Source organism: Rhipicephalus sanguineus, chromosome 5, assembly GCF_013339695.2.
Source record: "Rhipicephalus sanguineus isolate Rsan-2018 chromosome 5, BIME_Rsan_1.4, whole genome shotgun sequence".
Classification (NCBI taxonomy): domain Eukaryota; kingdom Metazoa; phylum Arthropoda; class Arachnida; order Ixodida; family Ixodidae; genus Rhipicephalus; species Rhipicephalus sanguineus.
Window position 1 is genome coordinate 145,548,909 of NC_051180.1, and position 23,490 is coordinate 145,572,398.

The 23,490-nt window shown below is 44.9% G+C and overlaps 1 protein-coding gene across 1 annotated transcript in view; it reads left to right on the plus strand.

Moving 5' to 3' along the window:
- The window catches only part of LOC119394312 (proclotting enzyme), a 47,792-nt gene extending 26,839 nt beyond the window's left edge, over window positions 1-20,953 (plus strand). The window contains exons 5-6 of the mRNA XM_037661600.2: window positions 8,285-8,424; window positions 20,746-20,953. Of these exons, the coding sequence (XP_037517528.2) occupies window positions 8,285-8,424; window positions 20,746-20,910 (305 nt within the window). The 3' untranslated portion in view covers window positions 20,911-20,953. The remainder of the gene's footprint in view (window positions 1-8,284; window positions 8,425-20,745) is intronic.
- Window positions 20,954-23,490: the final 2,537 nt, after the last annotated feature.

A 23,490-nucleotide genomic window follows, 5' to 3' on the forward strand; every position in this document is an offset into this window, starting at 1 on the left:
CAAGATTACAAAAAAGGATGTTTATCCTTTGCCCCGCATTGACGACGCCCTAGACTGCCTATATGGTGCTACTTATTTTTCAACTATCGACCTTCGGTCTGGCTACTGGCAGATAGCCGTCGATGAGATGGACCGCGAGAAGACCGCATTCGTCACTCCTGATGGTCTTTATCAGTTCAAGGTGATGCCCTTCGGTCTCTGTAATGCGCCGGCCACCTTCGAAAGAATGATGGACTCATTGCTCCAAGGGTTCAAATGGTCCACCTGCTTGTGTTATCTCGACGACGTTATTGTTTTTTCACCCACATTCGACTCGCATCTCGATCGTTTAGAGGCGATTCTTGACGTTTTCCGTAGAGCCGGACTTCAATTGAACTCCTCCAAATGCCACTTTGCTCGTCGTCAAATCACCGTGCTTGGCCACCTCGTCGATGCCACAGGCGTGCGCCCAGATCCTGAGAAAATTCGCGCCGTTACCAACTTTCCTGTTCCGAGGTCCCCAAAGGATGTTCGAAGTTTTGTGGGGCTGTGCTCCTATTTCCGACGCTTTGTTAAGGACTTTGCGACCATTGCACGCCCCCTCACCGACCTCTTGAAGAAAGACGCCCCTTTTTACTGGGGCCCTGATCAAGCCTCTTCCTTTTCTCAACTTACGACCCTGCTTACCACTCCGCCAGTCTTGGCCCACTTTGATCCATCAGCTTCAACCGAGGTCCGCACTGACGCCAGTGGGCACGGCATAGGAGCAATGTTACTGCAACACCAACGTGGATACGACCGTGTTATAGCCTATGCAAGCCGACTGCTATCTTCCGCAGAGCGCAACTATTCAATCACAGAGCGCGAGTGCCTCGCTCTTGCGTGGGCAGTCGCAAAGTTTCGTCCATACTTATACGGGCGCCCATTCCGTGTCGTCACCGATCATCACGCGCTCTGCTGGCTAGCCTCACTCAAGGATCCCACAGGACGACTTGCTCGCTGGGCGCTACGCCTGCAAGAATACACGTTTTGGGAGAACTTCAGAATGGATTTCGAATCGACAGGCGGTTAGACGATAATCTGTTTGTTCTTACCCAGTGTATAGAAATATCGAAAATAGAAAACAGGCCCTTATACATAGCTTATCTAGATATCACCGGAGCGTATGACAACGTTAAGCAGGAAATTTTGTGGGATATATTGAAAGAAGTGGGCATAGGGGACGACTGTATACAGCTTTTGAGGGAAATGTACCGAGAAAATACAGTTTGTATAGAATGGGAAGGAATAAGTAGCAAGGACAGCGTTGAAATTAGCAAGGGGCTGAGACAGGGATGTCCTTTGTCCCCGCTGTTATTCATGCTGTACATGGTGAGGATGGAAAAAGCGCTGGAAGGTAGCAACATTGGATTTAATTTGTCACACAAACAGGTCGGCACGATGGTTGAGCAGAAGCTTCCAGGTCTATTTTATGCTGATGATATTGTCTTATTTGCGGACAGTCAAGATGATATACAGCGACTGGCAGATATATGCGGAAGGGAATGTGAGGCTCTAGGACTAGGATTTAGTGCAACAAAATGTGGATTGATGGTATTCAATGATCACGAAGACCATGCGGTCTTCATACAGTGCCAAAAAATACCGAGGGTAAGCGAGTACAAGTACCTCGGAGTATGGGTAAATGAGGGGGATAGATATATGGAGGTACAAGAGAAAGCAGCGGTAGCAAAGGGAAAGAGGAATGCTGCAATTATGAAGCACAGAGCTTTATGGGGATACAATAGGTATGAGGTGCTTCGAGGGCTGTGGAAGGGTGTGATGGTCCCGGGGCTTACATTTGGGAACTCAGTGGTTTGCATGAAGTCAGAGGTACAATCAGGATTGAATGTAAATCAAAGGACGGTGGGACGCCTCGCGTTGGGCGCTCACGGGAAGACGACAATTGAGGCTGTAAAGGGTGATATGGGATGGACAGGCTTTGAAGTGAGGGAAGCTCAGAGCAAAATGAGATTCGAAGAGAGGCTGAGGAAAATGAAGAAGAGTAGATGGGCAGAGAAGGTTTTCAGGTATTTGTATAGAAAAAGCGTTGACACGCAGTGGAGAAAGAGAACTAGGAGGCTCACCAGTAAATATACGGCTAGCAGTGCGGGCGATATGGCAACAGGGAGCATTAAGCGGAAGGTCAGGGAGGCGGAGAGGACTTATTGGATGACAGCGATGGAAAAGAAGCCGGCTCTGAGTAACTACCGAAAGGGAAAAAACGAAATAAGGAGGGAAAGGTTTTATGATAATTCAAGGGGAAGCGCTTTACTGTTTGAAGCAAGGTCGGGCTGCCTTAGAACGCGAAGTTGTAAAGCGAGATTCAGTAACGAAGACGAACACTGTACATGCTGCGGGGGAACTAAGGAAACGATGGAACATGTACTGATTGAATGTGGCGATATTCACCCAGGTATACTTGTGGGCACGAGTCTACAGGAAGCCTTGGGTTTTAGGGACAACAACGGAAAGCTGAACACGTCCGCGATAGAAATAAGTAAGAGACGGTTAGAGTATTGGTGGCAGAAGAGTAGAGATAAAGTACAAAAATAAATAATGGGGGGGGGGGGAATAAGGTCATTCTGCCTTAAGAGGCAGAGAGATAGACCGTGAATTTATAAATTTTTTTGGTATAATAAGATAGATTTAATCAATGTAGACAAGGTATTAGGCCAGCATGAAACAAGGAAGTTTTTCTTTTTTCTTCGAGCATGGTGGCAGACATGTCACCGCCCCGTTATAAAGGGGACGCTCATAGCATCCATCCATCCATCCACTAAGGTCCCTATATTTATAAAGGTAGCGACAACTACACGCGCGCACTCGAGGGGGGTCCAAGGAGCAGCGATAGGCCGATAGCAGACGACGCGCCGCTCGCTCCCGTGCATATTGCGGGCGCCTGAAACCGAACTCGGTGCTCGCTTGAACCGCTAAATTATTATTTGTGGCTTAAGATGCTCAACACTTATCAAACTACAGGGACAATAAGTTTAACGAGCACGGAGCACGTTAAATATTGAAATAAAACGCGTGTGTTTCCGAAGCAGGTTCCGAGCGGGTTCCCCACAGCAGCAGTCATGCAGGGCATTTATTTTTTTTTCTTCGCATATTTTGACATTCAGCGTAACTTGAAGAACTGGTGGTGTTTGGGTGTGTTAAAAGTGCTTGTTTTCTAGCTCGAATAAAATAGGCAGGTAGTCAGCGTACTGCTACTTTCGGAAACTTCATCGGGCACCTGGCGCTCTAGTATTGCGTAGCGCAAAATACGCGCTATTATTGGTTTGACTGTGTTTGTCAGTGTTCGGAAGTCTTTCCACTGTTACACGGTATTTTTAACTGAGCTTATTTTGTTTATACTCTAAGAGATTTACTTAGGAGAAGAGGGGATATTCCTCATGCATTCCTCCCTTAGGAGAAGGGCTGATATTCCTCAAATGCAGTTGCACTGCATTTGAGGAATATCAGCAACTTGAGTACCTTTCAAGATCTAGGAAATATAGCATGCCCACTAGTGTCTCGCCCATTTTAATGTTTAACTGTTTTTAACAGCGTGCATTTATCCAAAGCCGTCCCCCTTTTACAACTCCCGCTGCCTCCATGTCCCGCAGATATAAAGGCACGTTGCAATGTTACCCAATGCCATTTCAAATAAATTTGGGGTATGTATACACGTACAGGCCCTAAAACCAGACTACAACAAGAAAAGCTGTGTTAGGTGGCTTTTTGTGGAGATGCAAGAGAACAAAAGAGTACTTATTGAAAAACTGGGTTTTATTGCATGAATTCATAACAAATTCTTTCTTTCGTAGTTTTTTTGTGAGCACTGATCCCCCCTCATTCGCTGGCAGGGTGGCTTCCGTTCCTTCTGCCTCGGCAAATCAGCAAAGATGTTCGGTGCGGCATATATGGTTTCAGTCTTTTCCTCCGTCTTGCAATATTATTTATTCGAACATGTCAAAAGTATTCTGGTCCTCTAGGGAATACATCACGCGGAATGCTTCAGCGAAGAAGTCTTAATCGATCTCGCACACAGCAGTGCGGGTAAAACACGGCAAGGTGTGGCAAAAAACTAATCCCAAAGGCTCACTTCCCTGTGAGCTTGTAGTGTTGACGCCACATCGGTGAGAAAAACAAAGGCAGCTTTATTGGGTTCCGAGCAATTTAATGTTAGAGATACGGGGTGTGACTCTCCATTGACTACTGCGCACAAATCTACGGCATAAAGAATGCCGAAGCAATGATAGCGTTGCTGAGATAATGCTCATGAATATGCACGAACAAAAGCACGCCGGCCAGGCGAAAGGCTGCTTGAAGTTATAACCATTACAAAATCACTTACTTCGCATATCCGGATGTTTTCTGTGGGCACAAATTTCTTGCGACTGTTGGGCCTTCCTTCAGCATATATTTTACAGCGAAAGCTGTTATGAGATCATTTCACCGGCCGTTTTTGGCGCCGTAGTTGTCCGCCGCCGCCGCTGCCGCCGCCGCCGCCGCCGCCACCGCCGCCGCCGCCGGTGCCGTAACCAGTATCGCTCGAAATAAGAAAAAAAAGGAAATAAGAAAAAATTTCCAGGATGGAACGAGGTTCGAACCTGGGCCCTCTGTGTGGGAGCCGAGTATTCAACCTCTGAGCCATGCCGGTGCTTGAAACTGCTTTGCAAAAAGGTCCTATACAGGCTTCATGTCGGGAAGGAACCACACTGGCATTTGCAATATAGCGTGGTTGAATAGTAAAATAAGCACCAAGCGTCGCACAACGCGAATTCTGTAACCAGGCGTCACACAATGCGAATTGCGCAACGAGTAGGTTGTTGAATGCTTCCAACCCATTACAAAGGGCTCTGCCATAATTCTTCATCGTCATCAGGCACAGCATCAACAAAGTGCGCATAATGCCTTACATGCGTTTAGCAGGTACCAATGCTCTCCGTAGAATGACGAAAAATGACACAGTGCCTGCTGCCCTACTTCTCAAAAATTACAATGATTTATAGCGTAGTGGGTTCCTCGCAAGTGCACTTGTATTGGTTGCCAAGGAAGCCCATAAGCGCATGATCCACTTCCTCGGGGTCTTAGTAAAATTACAATGATTTATAGCGTAGTGGGTTCCTCGCAAGTGAACTTGTATTGGTTGCCAAGGAAGCCCATAAGCGCATGATCCATTTTCTCGGGGTCTCAGTGAAGTTCTTCGCCCCCCCCCCCGTCTCTCTCCCACGTCAACGTATGGTATACAGCATGACGGGAGAAGGAAATAGCGACCGGGCGTCACCCAATGCAAATTACATAACTGGTGGGCCGTTTAGAGTGCACATTTAAAGTGCACATAATGCCTTACAGACGTGTAGCTGGTGCCTCGCTTCTCCGCAGAATGACGAATAATGGCTTAGTAGGTGCTTGCCAACTTCAGAAAAATTGTGATTTATGGCGTAGTGGGTACCTTTCTAGTGTACTTGTATTGTCACCCCAAGAGAGCTTAAAACGGGCTCTAGAAACGCCGCTCTTCCAGCTTTCGCTGTGACTGTGCTGCGGTTTCAGCGCAGGCCTGGCGTTTTTTTCTCACCACGAGGAACGAAAAAAAAAGAAAAACTTTTTTCTGTCCTCCGCGCGGGGAGGCAACGGAAGCCATAGAGACCCGACATACTAGCACGTCACGCTCCAAACATTAAATTCAAACGCAGAATTCCTGCGTCCACTCAACTTCAGGTACATAAACGCTTCTAGTTTGCAACAACAATGCGACAGAGGCGCGTGAAGTACTCTCTACTCGCTAAAATCGCCCCACTCCACGCTTGAAAACACAGTGATCCGTACCTATCGCCGGCACAGCTAGCGCTGCCGCCGCTGGACCCTTTGGGTGGGGCGCGAAGGCGAAAAGATCACGTGTCGCCAACCGACCTATCGCAGGACGCGGCGGCTGGATCAAGACCTTTCGCTACTTTTGAAAGATAGAGGGACTTTAATGCAGACTGCCGCCGTGGTTCTCAACACGGGGCACTGTCTGAGCTTTGCGTGCGCAAATTTGTCGTTATTCACAAGAAGTCTAAATATTATTCCATTCTGAAAGCACGCGAAGAAAAAAGAAAGACAGAGACTATGCACATTAGTAACAAGTGAGCTGCACCTGCTTTCTCCGATCTTTTCAGTCTTACTTTCGTTTTTTTCATTAGAAGAATACCTGGCTCTCTCATTGACGTAGTTAAGTTTGAACAGCGCGATTGAACACACACACCTACACCTACACCTACACACACACACACACACACACACACACACACACACACACACACACACACACACACACACACACACACACACACACACACAAACACACACACACACACACACACAAACACACACACACAAACACACACACACACACACACACAAAGACGCGCGCACGTACCAACGCACTTTGGTTATTTTCATTAGTTAGTTAGTTAGTTAGTTAGTTAGTTAGTTAGTTAGTTAGTTAGTTAGTTAGTTAGTTAGTTAGTTAGTTAGTTAGTTAGTTGCTGGGGTTTTACGTTCCACAACGATGCTATAATTATGAGTTTCAGCAAAGCTGAACTGTGTTGAAATATATGGATTAACAGAGAATATCTCGGTAACCAACAATATGCAGATTACACAGTGCTCTTCAGCAATGAAGTAAATATGACTCCTATCTACTCGTTTTCAGCATAACAATCAGCCTTATGTCGGCCAGTGTTTAAACTCACGCCTACTCACGTCTACTCACAAATACTTCAACACACTTTCGTTCATACGCCACCTCCATATTTATTGACCAGGGGCGTGAGTTACGGAGGTGGGAAGTGCTTGATAAAAATATCTCGTGTGATGTGAGTCACGTCTTTCACAAAAGTTTCCTTGCAGGACAGGGGCGTAGCCAGAAATTTTTTCGGGGGGGGGGGGTTCAACCATACTTTATGTATGTTCGTGCGTTCGTTTGTATGTGTGCGTGTATATATACGCAAGCAAAACTGAAAAATTTGGGGGGGGGGATGACCCCCCCCCCCCCTGGCTACGCCCCTGTTGCAGGATTGTTACCACTGATAACTCGTATTTGTAGGAACGAGATCAAACGTCGCCCCTGGGAACTGATTATGTGAAATATTGGTGTTAAAGAGCATTGACACCATGATCGAAAAAGCTATCATACGCTAACGCACTCATGAGTCGACTCACTCAGGCTATCTCAGACTCAGATCGAGTGGTAAGTCTGAGTCCGATTGAGTCACGCTGAGGATAATTTCGGTGAGCCTAAGTCAGAATGAGCCCGGTTGAGGAAAACTTTAGTGAGTCTGAGTCCGAGTGAGTCCGGTTAAGGAGAAGTTTAGTTAGTCTGAGTCTGAGTGAGCCCTGAGTGCAAAAGCTATTTCTGAGCCTGACAGAGCTCCACTTTTTTTTTTGCCGACCTATAGCAATGATCACGACGAAGTGCAAGAAAATGAGGTCCTAATCCGAGAAAGTTTTAAAAGTTGGGCTAAATATGAACATGCTCAAGACGAGCATAATGCAGAATGGCGTGGCGAAAGAGAAAGTCTTATTTATTGGCAACCAACCATTGACGTCTGTACGAGAATATGCAAACCTACGTCCAATAACGCCTCCTCATGTAAAGTAAATTCACCGAAGAAAAAGGATGGGCTGCATCGCATACTGCAGGCCCTCCCAAACTATGGCAGGGAATCTGCCGTTGTTCCTACAGCGAGAAGTATACAATCACTGCATACTGACAGTTACAACGTACGGGGCAAAAGCTTGGAGGATAACAAAGAGAAGCAAAGGACCACGCAGCGTGTAATGGAACGGAATATGATATGAGAAACATTAAGAGATCGGACGACAGTGGAAGGGCCAGGGCAAAAAGAAAACGGCTGTAGTCTAGTTGACATTAACTGAAAGAAATGTACCTGCGCAGGTCACGTATTTGAAGAAAATGGTAAGTAAGAAGAGCTGGACATTTTTCTGGAAGTCGCTTTGTCATTGGTTGGTGCTTTCGATTTCGGTGAAAGGAATACTGTGGCCAATTCGCAAAACTTTTCGTTAGTAAACGATGTTTGCTACTGACCGGTCATCTCGGCTAACACTGTGCTGTACGTCCCGATCGTCTGGCAATACGGCATCTGCCACGTCAGTTATGTTCTCGCGCCAACAAGTTTGGCAGACGCACGACTTTGTGAATAATAGAACCAACAGCGTTTCAAAAAGAGGATAAGGCTAAGAATGTTCAATGTATACTTTTCACTGATCGCAGGCGGACCTTACAGCGAGGTTCTACGTGAAGTCAAGCTCGTAATATGGAACAACACCGAATGCGACAACCGGTTCATCCAACCGATCACGGAGGTGTTTCTCTGCGCTGGACCGAAGAGAAGGGAAGGTGACTCTTGTCAGGTGAGGACAAAACTAACAGAAATGATTACAAAAAAATTTACTTTTTGTAAAAGTCATGATAATGTTGAGTGTATGCCATCAAGTATTCGTTTCTATATGTACCTTGTAGGTGTCACTCTTTTGAATACTTCGCGACGAAAATATGTACGCGAATAGAATTATGGGATACACTCTACACGCCCATTCATTAATGAAAGAGCATGGGCGTGTTTTCTAAAGCATAACACTGGCATTCGTGTGTTTGAAAACGCATCATCGTGGTCGTATAATTTCGCTAAGAAAAAGTGTGGACCCGACAGAAGTACGAAGATATTGCTAGGACGCGAGCACTAGATTACTCAGTCTCCCTCTAATAACGTGCGACCTTTTCCATTATGACACTGTACCAATGTGTTCATTTAATGTGGGGTGAGACTTTGAAAGTGAGTTTCAAAATTTGGCTGTACAGCAGTGATAATAAAAGTTATGGCTTTAAAATTTGCAAGGTATTTTAAAGATAGACGCAGGTCGCATAGCAGTTTTTCTACATATGTACTTTTTTGTTAAGAACTCCTATCTGCCGAACATTGCAATTTTGCGCAAATGTAGCTACTTAAGCAGCGGAGCTAAAACTTTGAGCGTACAGCAAAAAAAAAAAAAAAAAGATTTCTTATGTCTTTTTTTACGTTTGTCGATGCCTGAAAACTGCTACTTACGAATGGTTTTTGCACTAAAACAATACAAACACACCTGGGCTACTGATTCTAGTTCCTGTTATGTAATTATCACACGCTAACATATCTGAGAATGTTTGATTCTTTAGGCCTAATAGTTCTCCAGAAAATAGCACACAAATTTCAAAAATGTTCTTATGAAAAGAAAAAAAAACGCAGAAGTTACGCACGGGTAGACGCGCATTTCCTGTTAATGTGTAAAAGAAAAAGGAAAGGACCAAAAGTTATTTTTGAAACCGTGAGTGCCCAAGTGTGATATATTCTCTGAAAGATAAAGAAATTCTCTATCAAGTGATTGCAAAATCCCAAAACTGAATTTTTTTGACCAAAGGAAGTCTCACCCAACCTTAATGGCTTCAAGATCCTGGGCCCGAATTCACAAAGCTTTCTCTTGCCTACGCACTTTCTTAGCCAAGAATTCTCGTATCTCGAGGGATTACGATAGCAATGGTAGGAATTTAACTTACCAGCCACTTTTGAGGGCAAGGAGGCAACGCGAAAGCCGATCAAACGACAAGGAAAGAAAGAAGTGCGCGCAGGTGATAGCAAGGCTGCACGCGAAGCGTCTAGCATCGAGGGTATACGATGATACCCAATGTATTTTCGCTGCATCTCAGCTTCCAGTTCCGGGCGTCTGCTACAGCTCTTACGTGTTGCCGCAGACGTCCTGGGGTCTTGCGCGAAGCCCAGTGCTCGTGTTTCATCGATGACCATAGCTAACAAAAATCTAGTTGCTCGATGGCGTTAATAATCTGTGCGCTATCCCGTCAAGTGCAGGCGAACAACGCTCCAGGCGCACTGCATCTTTAAACCGCGAGTAAATTGAAACATTGAAGGTTTGATGATGTGACCGAAACGTCTCCCCCTGTTTACCACAACCAGTTTAGTTACATTTTCATGAAGCTGCGCTGCCACTAAACTAACTAGGCATGTTCGAGCACGGTATGGTGGTTGCCATTAGGGCGTTTTGTAGCTAGACGTAAAATTCTGCATTTCTTACGAAGATCTCAGTACAAGACATAGGAGCGGCTTTTGAGCCTACGGAGAACTGTACAGAAATACAAAGCAGCCGTAAGAAAGGTATCATAGCGTAATGCCGCAGGTCCGATTCACCGCAGCATTTTGACAGGGCTGGAATGAGAGAGCAATCGTATGCGCTTAGATATGTGCACGCGTAAAACAAGGAAGATTCGTCGGGAGGTTTCTACGTGCTAATGCTTTTCAGAAAACACGGCGCAGTCACTTCGTCCTTGCCGAGCTTGCGTGAGCAAACATAAAAGAAGCGGTGTTGTCTAGGACTGAAGTGACATGACTACACATGCGCCTGGATTCACAAGGCGCGCGTGCTGCGCGTTCGCACGATTAATAATATTAAGAAAAAAAAAAGAGACGGCGTTCGCGATACTTACTAACGTCTATGGGAGCGAAAGCCATACAAAAGCGAGCGAACGTGTGATTGTGCTTATATATGAGAATCGAAGCAAATTAAGTGAGTAGCGATTTGTTTAGTGAAAGTTTATTTAAACGACAATAATGGAAACACATTGAATATTCAATTAGTGAAAGTGACATTAGTGACAGTCAATTAGCGATAGTTAATCAGTGATGTCGCACTCGATACAAAGTGCACGGTAATATAGCCCCATTTGATGGCTTTAACCTTCGAGTCACCTTAGGCGAATGCATTAGGATCCCGAGTTTTTTTCTTCTTTTTTTGATCGACTTTCACCGGACGTCTTGAATTACGTGTCTTTCGAGGGAAAGATAATATATATACAATGAAGTAAGTGTTACGGTGGCCAGCTCTCTTCTGAAACACTGCAGCGGTGGTCGAGTCGTTACAGCGTCAGACTATAATGCGGGAGGTACTGGGTTCGATTCGCAGTGTCGCCAAGCACCCACGTTTTTTTTTTTTTTTAATGGAAAAATGGATAGCACGGTCTGAGGTTATGTGTTGCGAGCACTCTTTTCTTGAGAAGGTGGCCTTTCCGCTCTCTTCTTTCACGCCCCTTTATACCCAAATGCGCTTCGCCGTGCTCCCTCACGGATTATAGAAATAAGAGTATCTTTTTTTTTTGCTCTAACCACTACTATCGCAAGGGTGCCCAGTCCCGAAACCCAATTATCATACCTGGGCATTACTTTTCACGACTCTGGCTATTCGACTGCCGGTCAGACATCGCGGTGTTTTCAATAACATCAGGAGACACGCGGCGGCCAAAATGCTTGAGGCCAAGATGAGTGCCATTGTCGGGACACGTTTGCGTGCTAGTTGGGTGGGATTCATTACAAGCAGCTGCGCAAAACGACAGGGACAGAGAGAAAACACACAAACACAGTGATGTGTTTGTGTCTTCTCTCTCGGTCTCTGTCGTGTTGCGCAGCTCCGTGTAATGCCTCTGTCAATGGCTATAAAGGACTCCAGCAGGCTATCGAGTTCTGAGGAGAGGGCAAAACAGTACGCCTGGGAAAACATTACGGCAAATTCATTTGCGTCATAAAGGGCTACTCTTCCCTTGGTAAGTACATGAAAATTTTAAACTCGAGTTTATTCTTTATCAACAGCAGTTACAGTATAGATGACAGGTGAACAAACAAAAATCCGCGTATTCAGCTTGACTAGTTTTGTGCCCTTAATAGTAATTGGCAACACGTATGACAATACGTAGAGATACCACGCACATATGTAAAAGTATGTACAGCCACGGGCGACAGCTTGGTTCTCCTGGTTGAAGTCGCCTAGTCTGTTGTACATATTAGACAAACGCAATGTGTACAAGCAATGTTACACAGAGGAGCTGTCCTATAAACTTATTTTTGCTGGTTGGTTGCATAGTTCCCAACTTCTTGCTGAGAACTGTACGTTGTTAAGTGAAACATCTTGTTTGAATGCACATATTTTTTGTAAGGTTACATTAATTTTTGCGCAGTAGAAAACATATTTGAGAAATGAAAATGAGATAGAAAAAGAACTAGAAATCAAATAGCAAAATTTTTATGAAAGTTACACTAAACAAAAAAAACGCAAGTTTTTGTTTAAAAGATACATACATACATACATACATACATACATACATACATACATACATACATTGAGTAGTAGTTAATAGGATGAACTGCTATAAAACAACGATGCTGATAGACGCAGTCTTGAGCACATGAGGTTTCAAGGCAGTAACTTACGAGAGAAATCTCTCACCACTCTTATGTGCCAACTCGGCATTTCTCGAACTCTCTTGGAACAATTTCATGTATAGTTTCTGCTTTTGCCCACTCACAAGCAGTTTTTATACATTTTCGTGGGCGGCAGCCTACGACGATATATAAGAAAAGAGCCCCCGACAATGTGATGTCAAGGAAAAACGCAATGCATCACATTCTGGTACATGTCTGCAAGATGACACATAGTTTATTTACATAGTCCGGCATATTGACAACACTATAACAAGCCATGTCAGGTGACGTGGGCTGGAAGATTGGCACAGCTCGGACAAATTCTCGACAATACATAAATAAAACAATTCACTGTTACTAAGCTTCTCGGTACAAATAATGCTGTTGTTAACATGTAAATACCCTATTGCTTCTTCTGAAAACACTCCTCAAAAAGGTTTCAAAGTGTGCACATGTGCCGACTTCCTTCAAATGAGAGACTGCTGTATATCAGTCTCTCATTTCGCTTGAAAAAAATTTCAGTGCACTGCTGGGCAAGGAATGTGATGCAAAGATTCAGTACCTTGCATGTATATCTTGCTGCTGGCCTCAGCTGCAATGTTGATCAGCACAAATGGGCAGAATAACATTTTATAATGTGCCACGACGAAGTAATTATGTTTCAGGTGCATGAAACATGGACAACAATAAAGGAATTTAAGAACATTTACCTGGCACAGTTTACAGAATCTTAAATATATTTTCATGGAGCTATCACAGCTTGTCTGAATATAGTAGTAATGGTTATCAGCCTTCAAATTTGTTCGAAGTCGCCAGTTTCAAGTTCAGAGCACACCAACAGCCCTCTTCAGGCTAAACCACTGCACAGGCGCATCAAAAGGCATAAGTAAATGCATGCATAGTCACCATACAAAAAGCAATAAATACTTTCAGCAGTAATATGAGCAAAGCTGCATAGATGATAAAATATTTGCAGAGTATACAAGTACATTATAAAGAAACATATGGCAGCAAACACTATATGAAAAAAACTTACACAGTACATGCAGAAAGGTTGACCGTTGAAGAGGACAAGCATGCGGTATGATAACATTACACAGGTGCTAAAGCCTGTTGGACATACTAGGAATAGTGACGCTCCTTTTGCATCTAAATATTCCGCGGAAAATGACTTTCCAGAGCTTATATATACATAAAATCATTTGTGCTATAATAATGCATGTATCCTGAACGCCTATATAGACCAAAAGCAAAACTACGCGCTTCAATGGTTTCATTCGTGCACTACCAAACATGAAAACACGGTTTTGGTTGCCGACCATGGCTGCTGTTTCTAATGGAAGTGAAATGCAGAGACACACATGCACTTTGAGTTACGTGCATGTTAAAAATTCAGTGTAGCCGAAGTTAATTTGCACATTACCACTACAGTGTGATTTACATCAACGTCAAGGTTTGGTATATTAAATGCAGAATTTAATTAATTTTGAATCCTCAGGTACAAGGAATTGCTGAATGATGCACTGCTCAACGATTAAACTGCAGCTGTGCAGATTCTGACCATACAATTCAAGCTGTTCCAACTATCACAATGCATTCTTTCTGTTGACGTGCATTTGAACAGCAGGACACAGTCACTGGTAGTCGCTCTCTACTTGTTGACCTTGTGTGTTTTGTCCGAGATACACTGCACAATTACATGACAGTGGGGCACCTGATCCCATGGCACTGCTGGAACATAGAAAAGTACAGGTGATTGTTACAACCATGCTATGTGTAAAAATCGACAGCTGATATGTGCGAAAAAGTCTGGCTGTCGTATTTTCAGAATCCAACGACAAGTATGAAATACAATAAAAAAAAAACAAGGAAAAAAGGTCTGAACATAGAGCCACCAACAATGAAGACCTTGAAAAATTATTTTATGATATAAATATATACCTACGACGTTCATTTTGAAGGCAACAAACTTCTGCCTAATAGTGAGACATCAGCCAATAAAGTATCTTCTATTTCGACTTTACACTAGGTGCAAGAAGCCGACCAAAAATGAGTTTACTATGCTACACTCTAAGAAAAAATCAAGTATTTGTGGAGTATTGCTACCCCACAACTATAACGTCATCCACCTCACGTACTTTCCACGCGTTATCACCACGGTCCCGGGACTTCCGGGTCACGAATGACGCGCGTGTTATCAAAGTGACATAGCATTCTTGACAGAAAAGTGCCAAGAGCGAAGTTTTGATAAAAGGAAATGCGAGCAAGCAAGATTTTGATTATTGCTGTGTAGCAGAAATACTCCCAAATAGACGATTTGTTCCTAGAGTGTACTCATGTATTTCTATGTTACAAGACAACAGTTATTGTTCATCACTTTAAAGTTATCTAACATAGCCACCTCATCATACAGTGTGAAGGAGCAATTTTGAAGGCTTGAAAACACAAAGCATTATTGGATTATGTGTGTTTTTGTTGCTCGAAACGGTTTTTCCTAACAAAATTACACTTTGCAAAAAAATGCACTTGATTAGGAGAAATGATTCCGAGCAACAAACACACTCATAATCCATAAATGCTAAATGCATGTTAATGGGCTCTTATGGCTTCCACAAACACTCACCATCATTATTATTGATGTCACTGCCATGCCGGACGGATACGCTGTGTCCTGCTCAGAACACCAAAGGTGCACTGTATGACCTGTCTTGCATGGGTGGGGGCTGCACTGCACTGCTGCTCAGCTGGGCCAGCCACGGACAGGAGGGTGAGCACCCATGGCTCTCAGGCATAGTGAGAGTGACCTTCAGAGATCAACAAGCGTATACTCAGGACACATACGATTTCTAGAAATAACCGTGCCACTATGCAATTGTGCTGAGAACATGTACGGCGGAAATACAACGTGCCACAACATTGAAAAAAAGATAAGCTACGGCAGGTAAAATGCGCATTTACTGCTCCTGTGTGGCCTGAGGCTTGAACTAGAGTTCTTTCTCCCTGCATGTTGCGAACAGCCAGGCGATTTTCTCCCGCTTGCTATTTCCATGCAGAGCACTTGATACACTGTGTGAGTGACAGGCACAAGAGCTCAATAAGCAATAAAAGTACTTGTGCTATTTCAAAAGCACAACTTTCCAGTCTCACATCTATGGAGTAAAATTCATAAGCTGTAGACTTTACACTTTCGACATTGTCAATTCTATTATAATTTGCTTCTCTTTACGCGTCCAATTAGCATCGCTGTGTGAAAATAATACAAGCATCCACTGTTAGTAACAATGTTTTGGTTGTCAAGGTGTGCACATTAACCGGTGTTTACTGTGGTTAAACACCTAAAACACCTAAAAGAACTAACCTAGCAACCAGCCATTATGCAGTTTTCTACCCTTGAAACTCCCAGGCAGAGCACAGTCCATCCAGATGAGGCTGTCATGCGTGCTTCCAGGCCCCTTTGAGGTCGGCTGGATGATGACACCCCCACCGTTGCAAAAGACTTGTAGATTTAGGGAGCACAAGTCCTTCCTATTTCTGTACAGGTGCTCCAAGTCATAAGGTGGCTTGATTTGCCAGTGCTTGCAATCGATGTATCCCACGACCTTACGAAAATCTGCAATCTGTGAAGAGGCCAAGAAGGATATATTAAAAAAGCCATCATTGAAAGCGCTCTTAATACATATTTGGCAGAAACACAAAAATTATCGCTTAGTCATAGCTATCAAGTATGCTTTATTCAATTTGAAACAAACTGAAGCCCCATGTAAGCTTTACATACTGTAATGTATATGTCCTGGTAAAGTATAGTGCTGCCACAGCGGTAATCTTCTATACAAGTAATTTTGCAATATAAAGGGAATTCCTGAAAAAGTGCTAAATGGCTCCTGGAAGATAAATTCGCATCAAATATTTTTCTCTCAACTGTCAAGCGTGGTAAACAGACAGGCTCCTCTTAATAATCAGATAAAAGCCTGCTTAAGCAAAATCATAAAAACTGCTGGTGTACTTGCTCATATTGCAATATATGTATATAGGCCATATATACGTATATACCAAGCGGTAGTAGTACATTTTTCGTACTTGAACTTAACAAGGGGTGGTATTACATCTGCTGGGATGAAAAACTTACAAACGTACGTTATAGCACTACACGAATAGCAACGAAATCATTTGCGCAAGTTCAACTCACCGATGGCACAACGATATTAGCAGCCGTCAGCGTCATCGGGGATGGAATGTGCTCTGCAGCCACAGGCAAAAGACGTCCGTGAACTGGAAGCTGCCGTTGACGTAGAAATGCAACGCTAGCAAGACGTGTACGTCCACTGGTGAAGCGTGAGAAATCGCCGTGGGCCACTGTAGTCAAGGCTCCAGTGCCGTGCAAAACGACACGACAGATGGGCTCGAAAACCTGTAGTTAGCAGGTGCTGGTCTACGACTTCATCCAAGGCAAAGCACCAGTGAGAATTGTGTTCTGTCCGGAGCGAAGCGTGACGTCCACGTGCTTTCGCTGCCAGGTACGAGTCCAAGTTTTCACCGGAGAACAGTCAAGGCATACTGCCAAAGCAGCCACATTTACAGCACAATGTCTCGGCGAGCGACTTCGGTTCGACACGTTATGACGTTCGAATTACGGTTATCACAAAAACGAGAAGCAACGAGTTAAAAAAGAAAGCGCCAAGCCCAGCGCCAAATCCTTAAAGCCCTCAAAAAGCACCATCGCAACTTCGCAGGACGAAACACGGTTATCAACGCTTTAATCTTCTGTCACACGGGCACAGCCTCTTCACAAGTCTTGGAAATGTCAACACAGCACCACTGTTCACAACGCACATCGTTTCACTCCCGAACACTGCATTTGCCTGGACTGCTCAAAAGAAAATAGAAGCGCACGGGCTAACCACTGGCGAAGCAAGAACCAAATACAGAGCGTAGTTCATGCGTTACCGTACGGAATCACGGAAGCACGGAATCACTCAAGTAACGTGCCAAAATGCTGTCAATTCGAAATGCCGCACTGCACCTTAATGAGACACAGGAACGCGAAGCAAACGAACTGTTACCGACACTCAAACACACATTGCAGGCTCCTCCAGTGCCAGTTACCGTCGGTACACAGGCGCCGATCCCCGCTTCATAAACACTCCGTGGCACAGGCTTCGCTACGCTTCACGGCACACCAAGAGACACTGCCGTCGGTCTTCACACTGCTTGCGCGCACCGGAAAAGCAGCGGCATTCACAGCACATCCAGTCGAACGCTGAAGGAACTGATGCGTTTGCGAAAATCGGCGCCGACACCTACAGTTTACGGCGCCATGTTGTTCTTACAAACTGCGCAGCAGGGGGTAGGCGCTAAGACAACTTAGAAAAGGCTCTTTCGCGTTGATCGCGAGAAGATAAAAAGTTCTCTTATGTGCGAGGGGGAAGATATGACGAACACGACAGGAGCGCGCGATGAAAGAAGTGTTTTGTCAACGTCATAAGATGGGCTGTTGTAGAGAGTACTGCTTCCCAACCAATCACGAGTTGCACCTCTCGCCCAAGCCGTCGTCTGCTATCGTTTGTCGTCTGCTACGATAGTAGCCTCCTGCGGGGGTTTCGCCTTATCTACGCGATGATTTCTAGGTCAAGCTGACGCTTATGAGCACAAAATACATTTATGAGTGGGTGAAGCCACCTTCAATTGACATTCTCACGCCATGTTAAATGGCAGTTAGTAATCAAAGGGACGTGAATCCGGCAAAGGCTTGTTTATACTCGAGAATCGTGAGCATTCGCACATATTTTTGATGTCGTTTCAAATTACTGGATCCATTTACTTCTGACTGCTCGCCGTATAAACGCGTTCCGTTTCGGTTTCCGAGTAGTGAAGATCGAAAAGCTTGATTTGTTTGTGATTTCATGCATAATCTCGCACATCTATAATATGCTGCGATTTGCAATGTACGAGCCTGCTCTAGATTGACCCAAAACGCTTAGCGACAGCTGCGTTTCAGCGATCGTGCCTATTGGGCAGTTAAAGCCAATCCAACTAGACATGATGTGGAATCATATAATAGGCTTTAATAACGGCTAACTGAAATGCTCCGCTCAATTTTATTTCCAATAGCGTGCAGCTGATGTGCTCCTCTGAACCTCTTTGGTCGTGGTTTAGACCAATGCTGCGTACATCATGATAAGTTGGACGTCTCATTGGAGGAAGTGGGACGCAACACAACAACATAACAAAAAAATGTTGACCAAATACCGCGCCGCTTTGGACTTCATCGACCATTCATGTAGACCTTTGGTTTTAATCCAACCACAAGTCTTTGCATGCATAATGTTTCGCCATTGACACCCAATAGGCTTCTTTAGTTACTGCGACTCCCAGTTTATTGGACGACTACGAGTGCCAATACAGTCCATAGCGTACAAGCGAAACAACACACGAAACTCAAAGCGCCGAAATAAATAAAACGTACCAGCAATCATCAAGAAGCCTTAAATGGCCGTGAATTAGCTCAAAATTAGCCACGGCACCCAGATACCCGCCGCAGTTGCATGTTCTAAACAGCCATATTGTTCGTAAGAGTGGTCCGGACCACTCTTGGGATTTTCTCGTAGCCACGCTGTTTCCGCGCAATTTTTTTGCTTCGTGAATCCACTTACGAGCCTTTTTCAGTGACGTCACCAAATATAGCAACTGCATCACCATCGCTGACATGTTCCTGGACAGTCACAGCGCGCTTTACCGCAGCGGCCGCTGTGATAACGATGGCCTCTTACGACGTTTTTTTCGCTTCGTGAATCGACTTACGCGACAAAATTTCTCTTACGCGACAATTTGCTCGTAAGTGAGTTTTGTGAATTCGGCCCCTGGTCTCCCGGCTTTTCTGTACCTTTTTCTCAGTGTGCCTCTGCGCATCCAGATGTGTTCAATATGAATAGTTATCTTCTGTAGGTATCTCCGACAACAGTAAGTCCTTTCAGAACGTTTTCCAGCTGGAATACAACACAACTTCTTCCAGCAGTCTGGAATACAACACAAAAGCCGTCTTTATAAGCCCTATACATATCCAGTATGAGCCAGAAACATGCGAACTGCGACAAATGACAGTTACTTTTTGCAGCAACATTAAAATGCTTTGCGGAAGGTGTAGATTACGCGAACGTAGAGAACGTGTCACAGGTCCACGTTAACATCGCACTTTTACCCACAATGACGAATCTGACTTAGAAGACAGGCTTGTCACAAAGAAATCCTGTGATGAAAGCGATCACTGTACGTTACCTTAGACCTAATCTACGAGGCACGTGTCTGATATTGCTAGACAAATGCCGGAAAAAGTGGTGCTTACAGTCAATCCGAAAACAGACAATAATTCTTACCAGCACTGTGACTTGTATAATGAAAGGAAAGCATTGAGCGTGTACACGTGAACAGAGAAGCAAATGGTTACGATAGACAATCGATAATAACGTCAAAGTATGTCGCAAAATAAACAGCTTTTTAGTTGCTGAGCGGCAGGTTTAACTCACTCAAAATAAATCTATATATGGGCCGGGCGGAACAAACAGACAGGACTTTTCTCTGGGGTGATAGGGTCTTTCAAATTATTCATAACGATTACACGCGTTATACATAAAGATACACTCTGAAAAGTGCCTGCTGTTCCGTAAATAGGGTGTGTGTAAGCAGGGTGTGTGTAAAAATCCGTAAACAGGGTGTGTGTGCTCGAGCCGACGTTTTCACAAGTGGACATGTCTTATTCAAGGCTGGAACTTATTTCCAGCCCTGAAGAAGACAAGTCCGCTAGTCGGAACGTCGACTCCAGCACACACACCCTGTTTACGAATTTTTTCATCGCATGCTTCTATCTTCGTCTTCCTGCTGTTTTTTGGACCACAACAATATACTATTCAACACAGCGTACTTTGAGACGTCTCATGGAAGCACTGCCATACCGTTCCTTGTTGGATGCTTCTTTCCCTAGCGCAATCCCACTACGGACCCCCAAAAGCCTGCAGCAATTAAAGGATTGCCGTTCCTGGCAAGCACTGCGTAATTGTTCCTCTTTCAAACTATTTCCCAGCCCACACTAGCACGCTAAACAGTCGCATTACCTTTCTTCCATGAAAGTTTCCCTGTCTCGCTCCAGCCTATTGGTAAGGCAGACATTCCAGTTACAGTATATCGACCACATTAAGAAACTCTAACTCGCAGATATTTTTCACTTTACTCGCCAACTCATTTTTGCGAAAAAGCGCGTGTGCTCTCGTGGCAACTCCGATACAGTAATCATGCATTACATCGCGCTATATCTGTTTCCTAAGGACAACATGCATTCTTTCAACTTGAGCTACCACACTGTGACAGTACGGACCTAACGACAAGGATTACCAGTTATGACTGACAAAATCATTAACAATAAACTCAACTACTTTTATTGCAGGGAGACTCCGGCGGCCCGCTGATGGTGCAATCGAGGTCGAAACAGTGGACCTTAGTCGGCGTCATTTCCTGGGGCATCAAATGCGGAGAGCCAGGAGTCCCTGGGATCTACACTCGCATACCTCATTTCCTGGACTATATTTATGAACACGCTGTTAATCAATGACCACCAACCTCACGCGCATTTAATAAACTCACTTCATAGTCAACGTTGTCGCATCATCAATTGTTCAGGGAAGAGCAAGCCGATGGGCCCTCGGGCTGCTCTAGGTGGCCTGGCCGAAAGTCCTTGCGCTTCGGCGACCCCCATGGCCCAGCACACAATCCTGAGTTGGTCGTCCGGTCGTGAGCTGCGCAAAACAGCCTCCCATCGCTCCTGTCTCTCAGCCCCCGTAAAGGGGGGATTTGGCTTGTGTGGACAACGGCGATATACGTGATTAAAGTCGGCTCGCGGACTCGAGCAGAGACGACAATGGGGTAAGGTGTCACCCTGCTGAATTTGGGAATTGATGAAGTGCGAAATCAAAGTGCCCGTTTGGAGTCGGCGCCAAATGATTTGCTGAGCCTGGGACAGCGATTGATGGGCTGGTGGGTAGATCATGCGGGAATTGCGGTAATGTAAAGTAATTTCATGATATGTGAGTAGGCATTCTCGCGCGCTGCGAGGGAAGGCAGATCGTCCACTGCCCGGCTGACGAGTGCTCGGGCTTGCTCATGGGCGGCTGTATTCCCGGGATATCCACAATGCGCTGGAACCCACAAAATAGTGATTATTCGTTTAGAGGGTGGAACGAATTGTAGAATACGGTAGGCAGGTGCATGAATTCGACGCATAGCAAAATTACGAATGGCCGTTTTTGAGTGAGAATATAGCCATGCACCGAGAACCGAAGCTAGGCTAGCAATTGAGAAGGCGATGTGTACGGGGCCCGATTACGCTATCGCGTTCTACTCTTGAAAGCGAAGCTCAAGTGTACTCCAAGATTTTCAACGACCAAGGACGATGCGGAATGTTGCTCAGTGGACAGATAACTGCCACCACTTGTTTTATTCCAGAACGGGGCAAAAAACTTCATTATCATACTAACCTGACGCCAGTATCGCCGATTTTGTGTGTCGGTAAGTTCACGTAAAAATGAAAAGAAAAGCTCGCAAGGTCTCTTACGCATTCACCTAACAACACTCGAAGGCGAAAGTCTTTTTTTTTTTTTACGTTTCAGTCAAGGTATTGATCGTCCCGCTCCCCCCTCCAATATATTTCTGCACCTAACGTGGTTTTCCACTGCCTCCAGGATCGGAGGCATCGCAAGCTTTCTGAACCTCACCTGGGTTTTGCACTGCCTTCGTGATCAGCCCACCCTTGACGAAGAGACGGGATCATGTGATGATGTCATAATGTGACGTCACGTTATGGGGCGCCCTAGTAATGTCATGGTGACGTCACAAGATTTGACGACGGCGCCGCTTGTAAATCAGGTCATCTACTTCTATAGAAAAAGATTTGAGTCATAGTTTCGTGTGCTTTGATAAGCACAATAGATTCGGTAACACCGAACAAGCCGCTCTCAGAGAGAAAGTATACGGCACACATCCAGGCCGATGCTTGACAAATTATACCGACAGCGTTGTAAGGGAACCGAAAGTGTAAATAGTCATTTTATTTCAGTCCTGCAAAGCGCCCGCTGCAGAGAGACACACTGCAAAGGGCAATGCTCTATCCGAGACGCTCACTACATTGTCACGCTAAAAATATATCCCATGTAGATTAAACTCAGTTCCAAGGTTTAGGCACATCCACTATACTCACATTATGTCCCCCTTTGCAGCGCGATCGGTAGCGTAGGCGAACAAGAAAACCTCATCAGGAAAGGAATAAACACCGTTGAGCCTCGCCACTCCGGAAAATGCGAGTACAGTGCTCCTGGCTGACTGCGCCAAAGCAGGAGAACAACGATGATGCCTCATCCGATTCCACGTGAACGCGCAACCCATACCAAGAACAAAATGACAAAAGGACCATATCAAGAAGAACGCACCTACGCACTCTTGGCTTTTATTAGCGTTACATAACAGATCAAATGTATGGATGCTCCGATCTCAAGTCGCTCAAATTGCGCATACGCTCCAGCGAACAGTGAAGCAGAAAAAAATGGCGTCAGAGAAGCAATGCTGTGTCTCATCATAGAAACGTTTTAGTGCACCACGACCGCGTAAAGTCTTCCATACATGCACCTCAACATGAATCATTGCGCAAGCTATGCAACCTCCTCAAAGGGGCCACAGCATCATCTAAGGGTACTCGGCCCCCGTAAGAGGTGCCCAAGCCCCTTCAGGACCTTCAATAAAGTTAATTCTCTCTCTCTCTCTCATACAATGCATGAAGCGCTTTCGTAGATGTCACAGTGATAAATAACTTAGGCGAGAGACTCGCTACACAGAAAAAAGTACGAACTTACCGCCTGACCACTTCAAACTAGGGCCGCGCCTTACCAGATCATATGGGACACAATACCACCAATCTGCCCATGATGTCACCTCCAAATGGTAGGAGGGTGTACAGAATCACCTCCTAGTGCATCCAACCCATACCGCACGCGTGAGCTTTTGGAGATAGTCTAAGCCAGCCTCACCCTCGAAAACCTGCGCCAGCTGGTAGCGAGGGCCGTCGACGCGGCGAAAGCCTATGGTTTCCTGGAAGGGGTAGACAACCCCGAAGACGATGCCTAAATAGTAACGAATAAAGGTG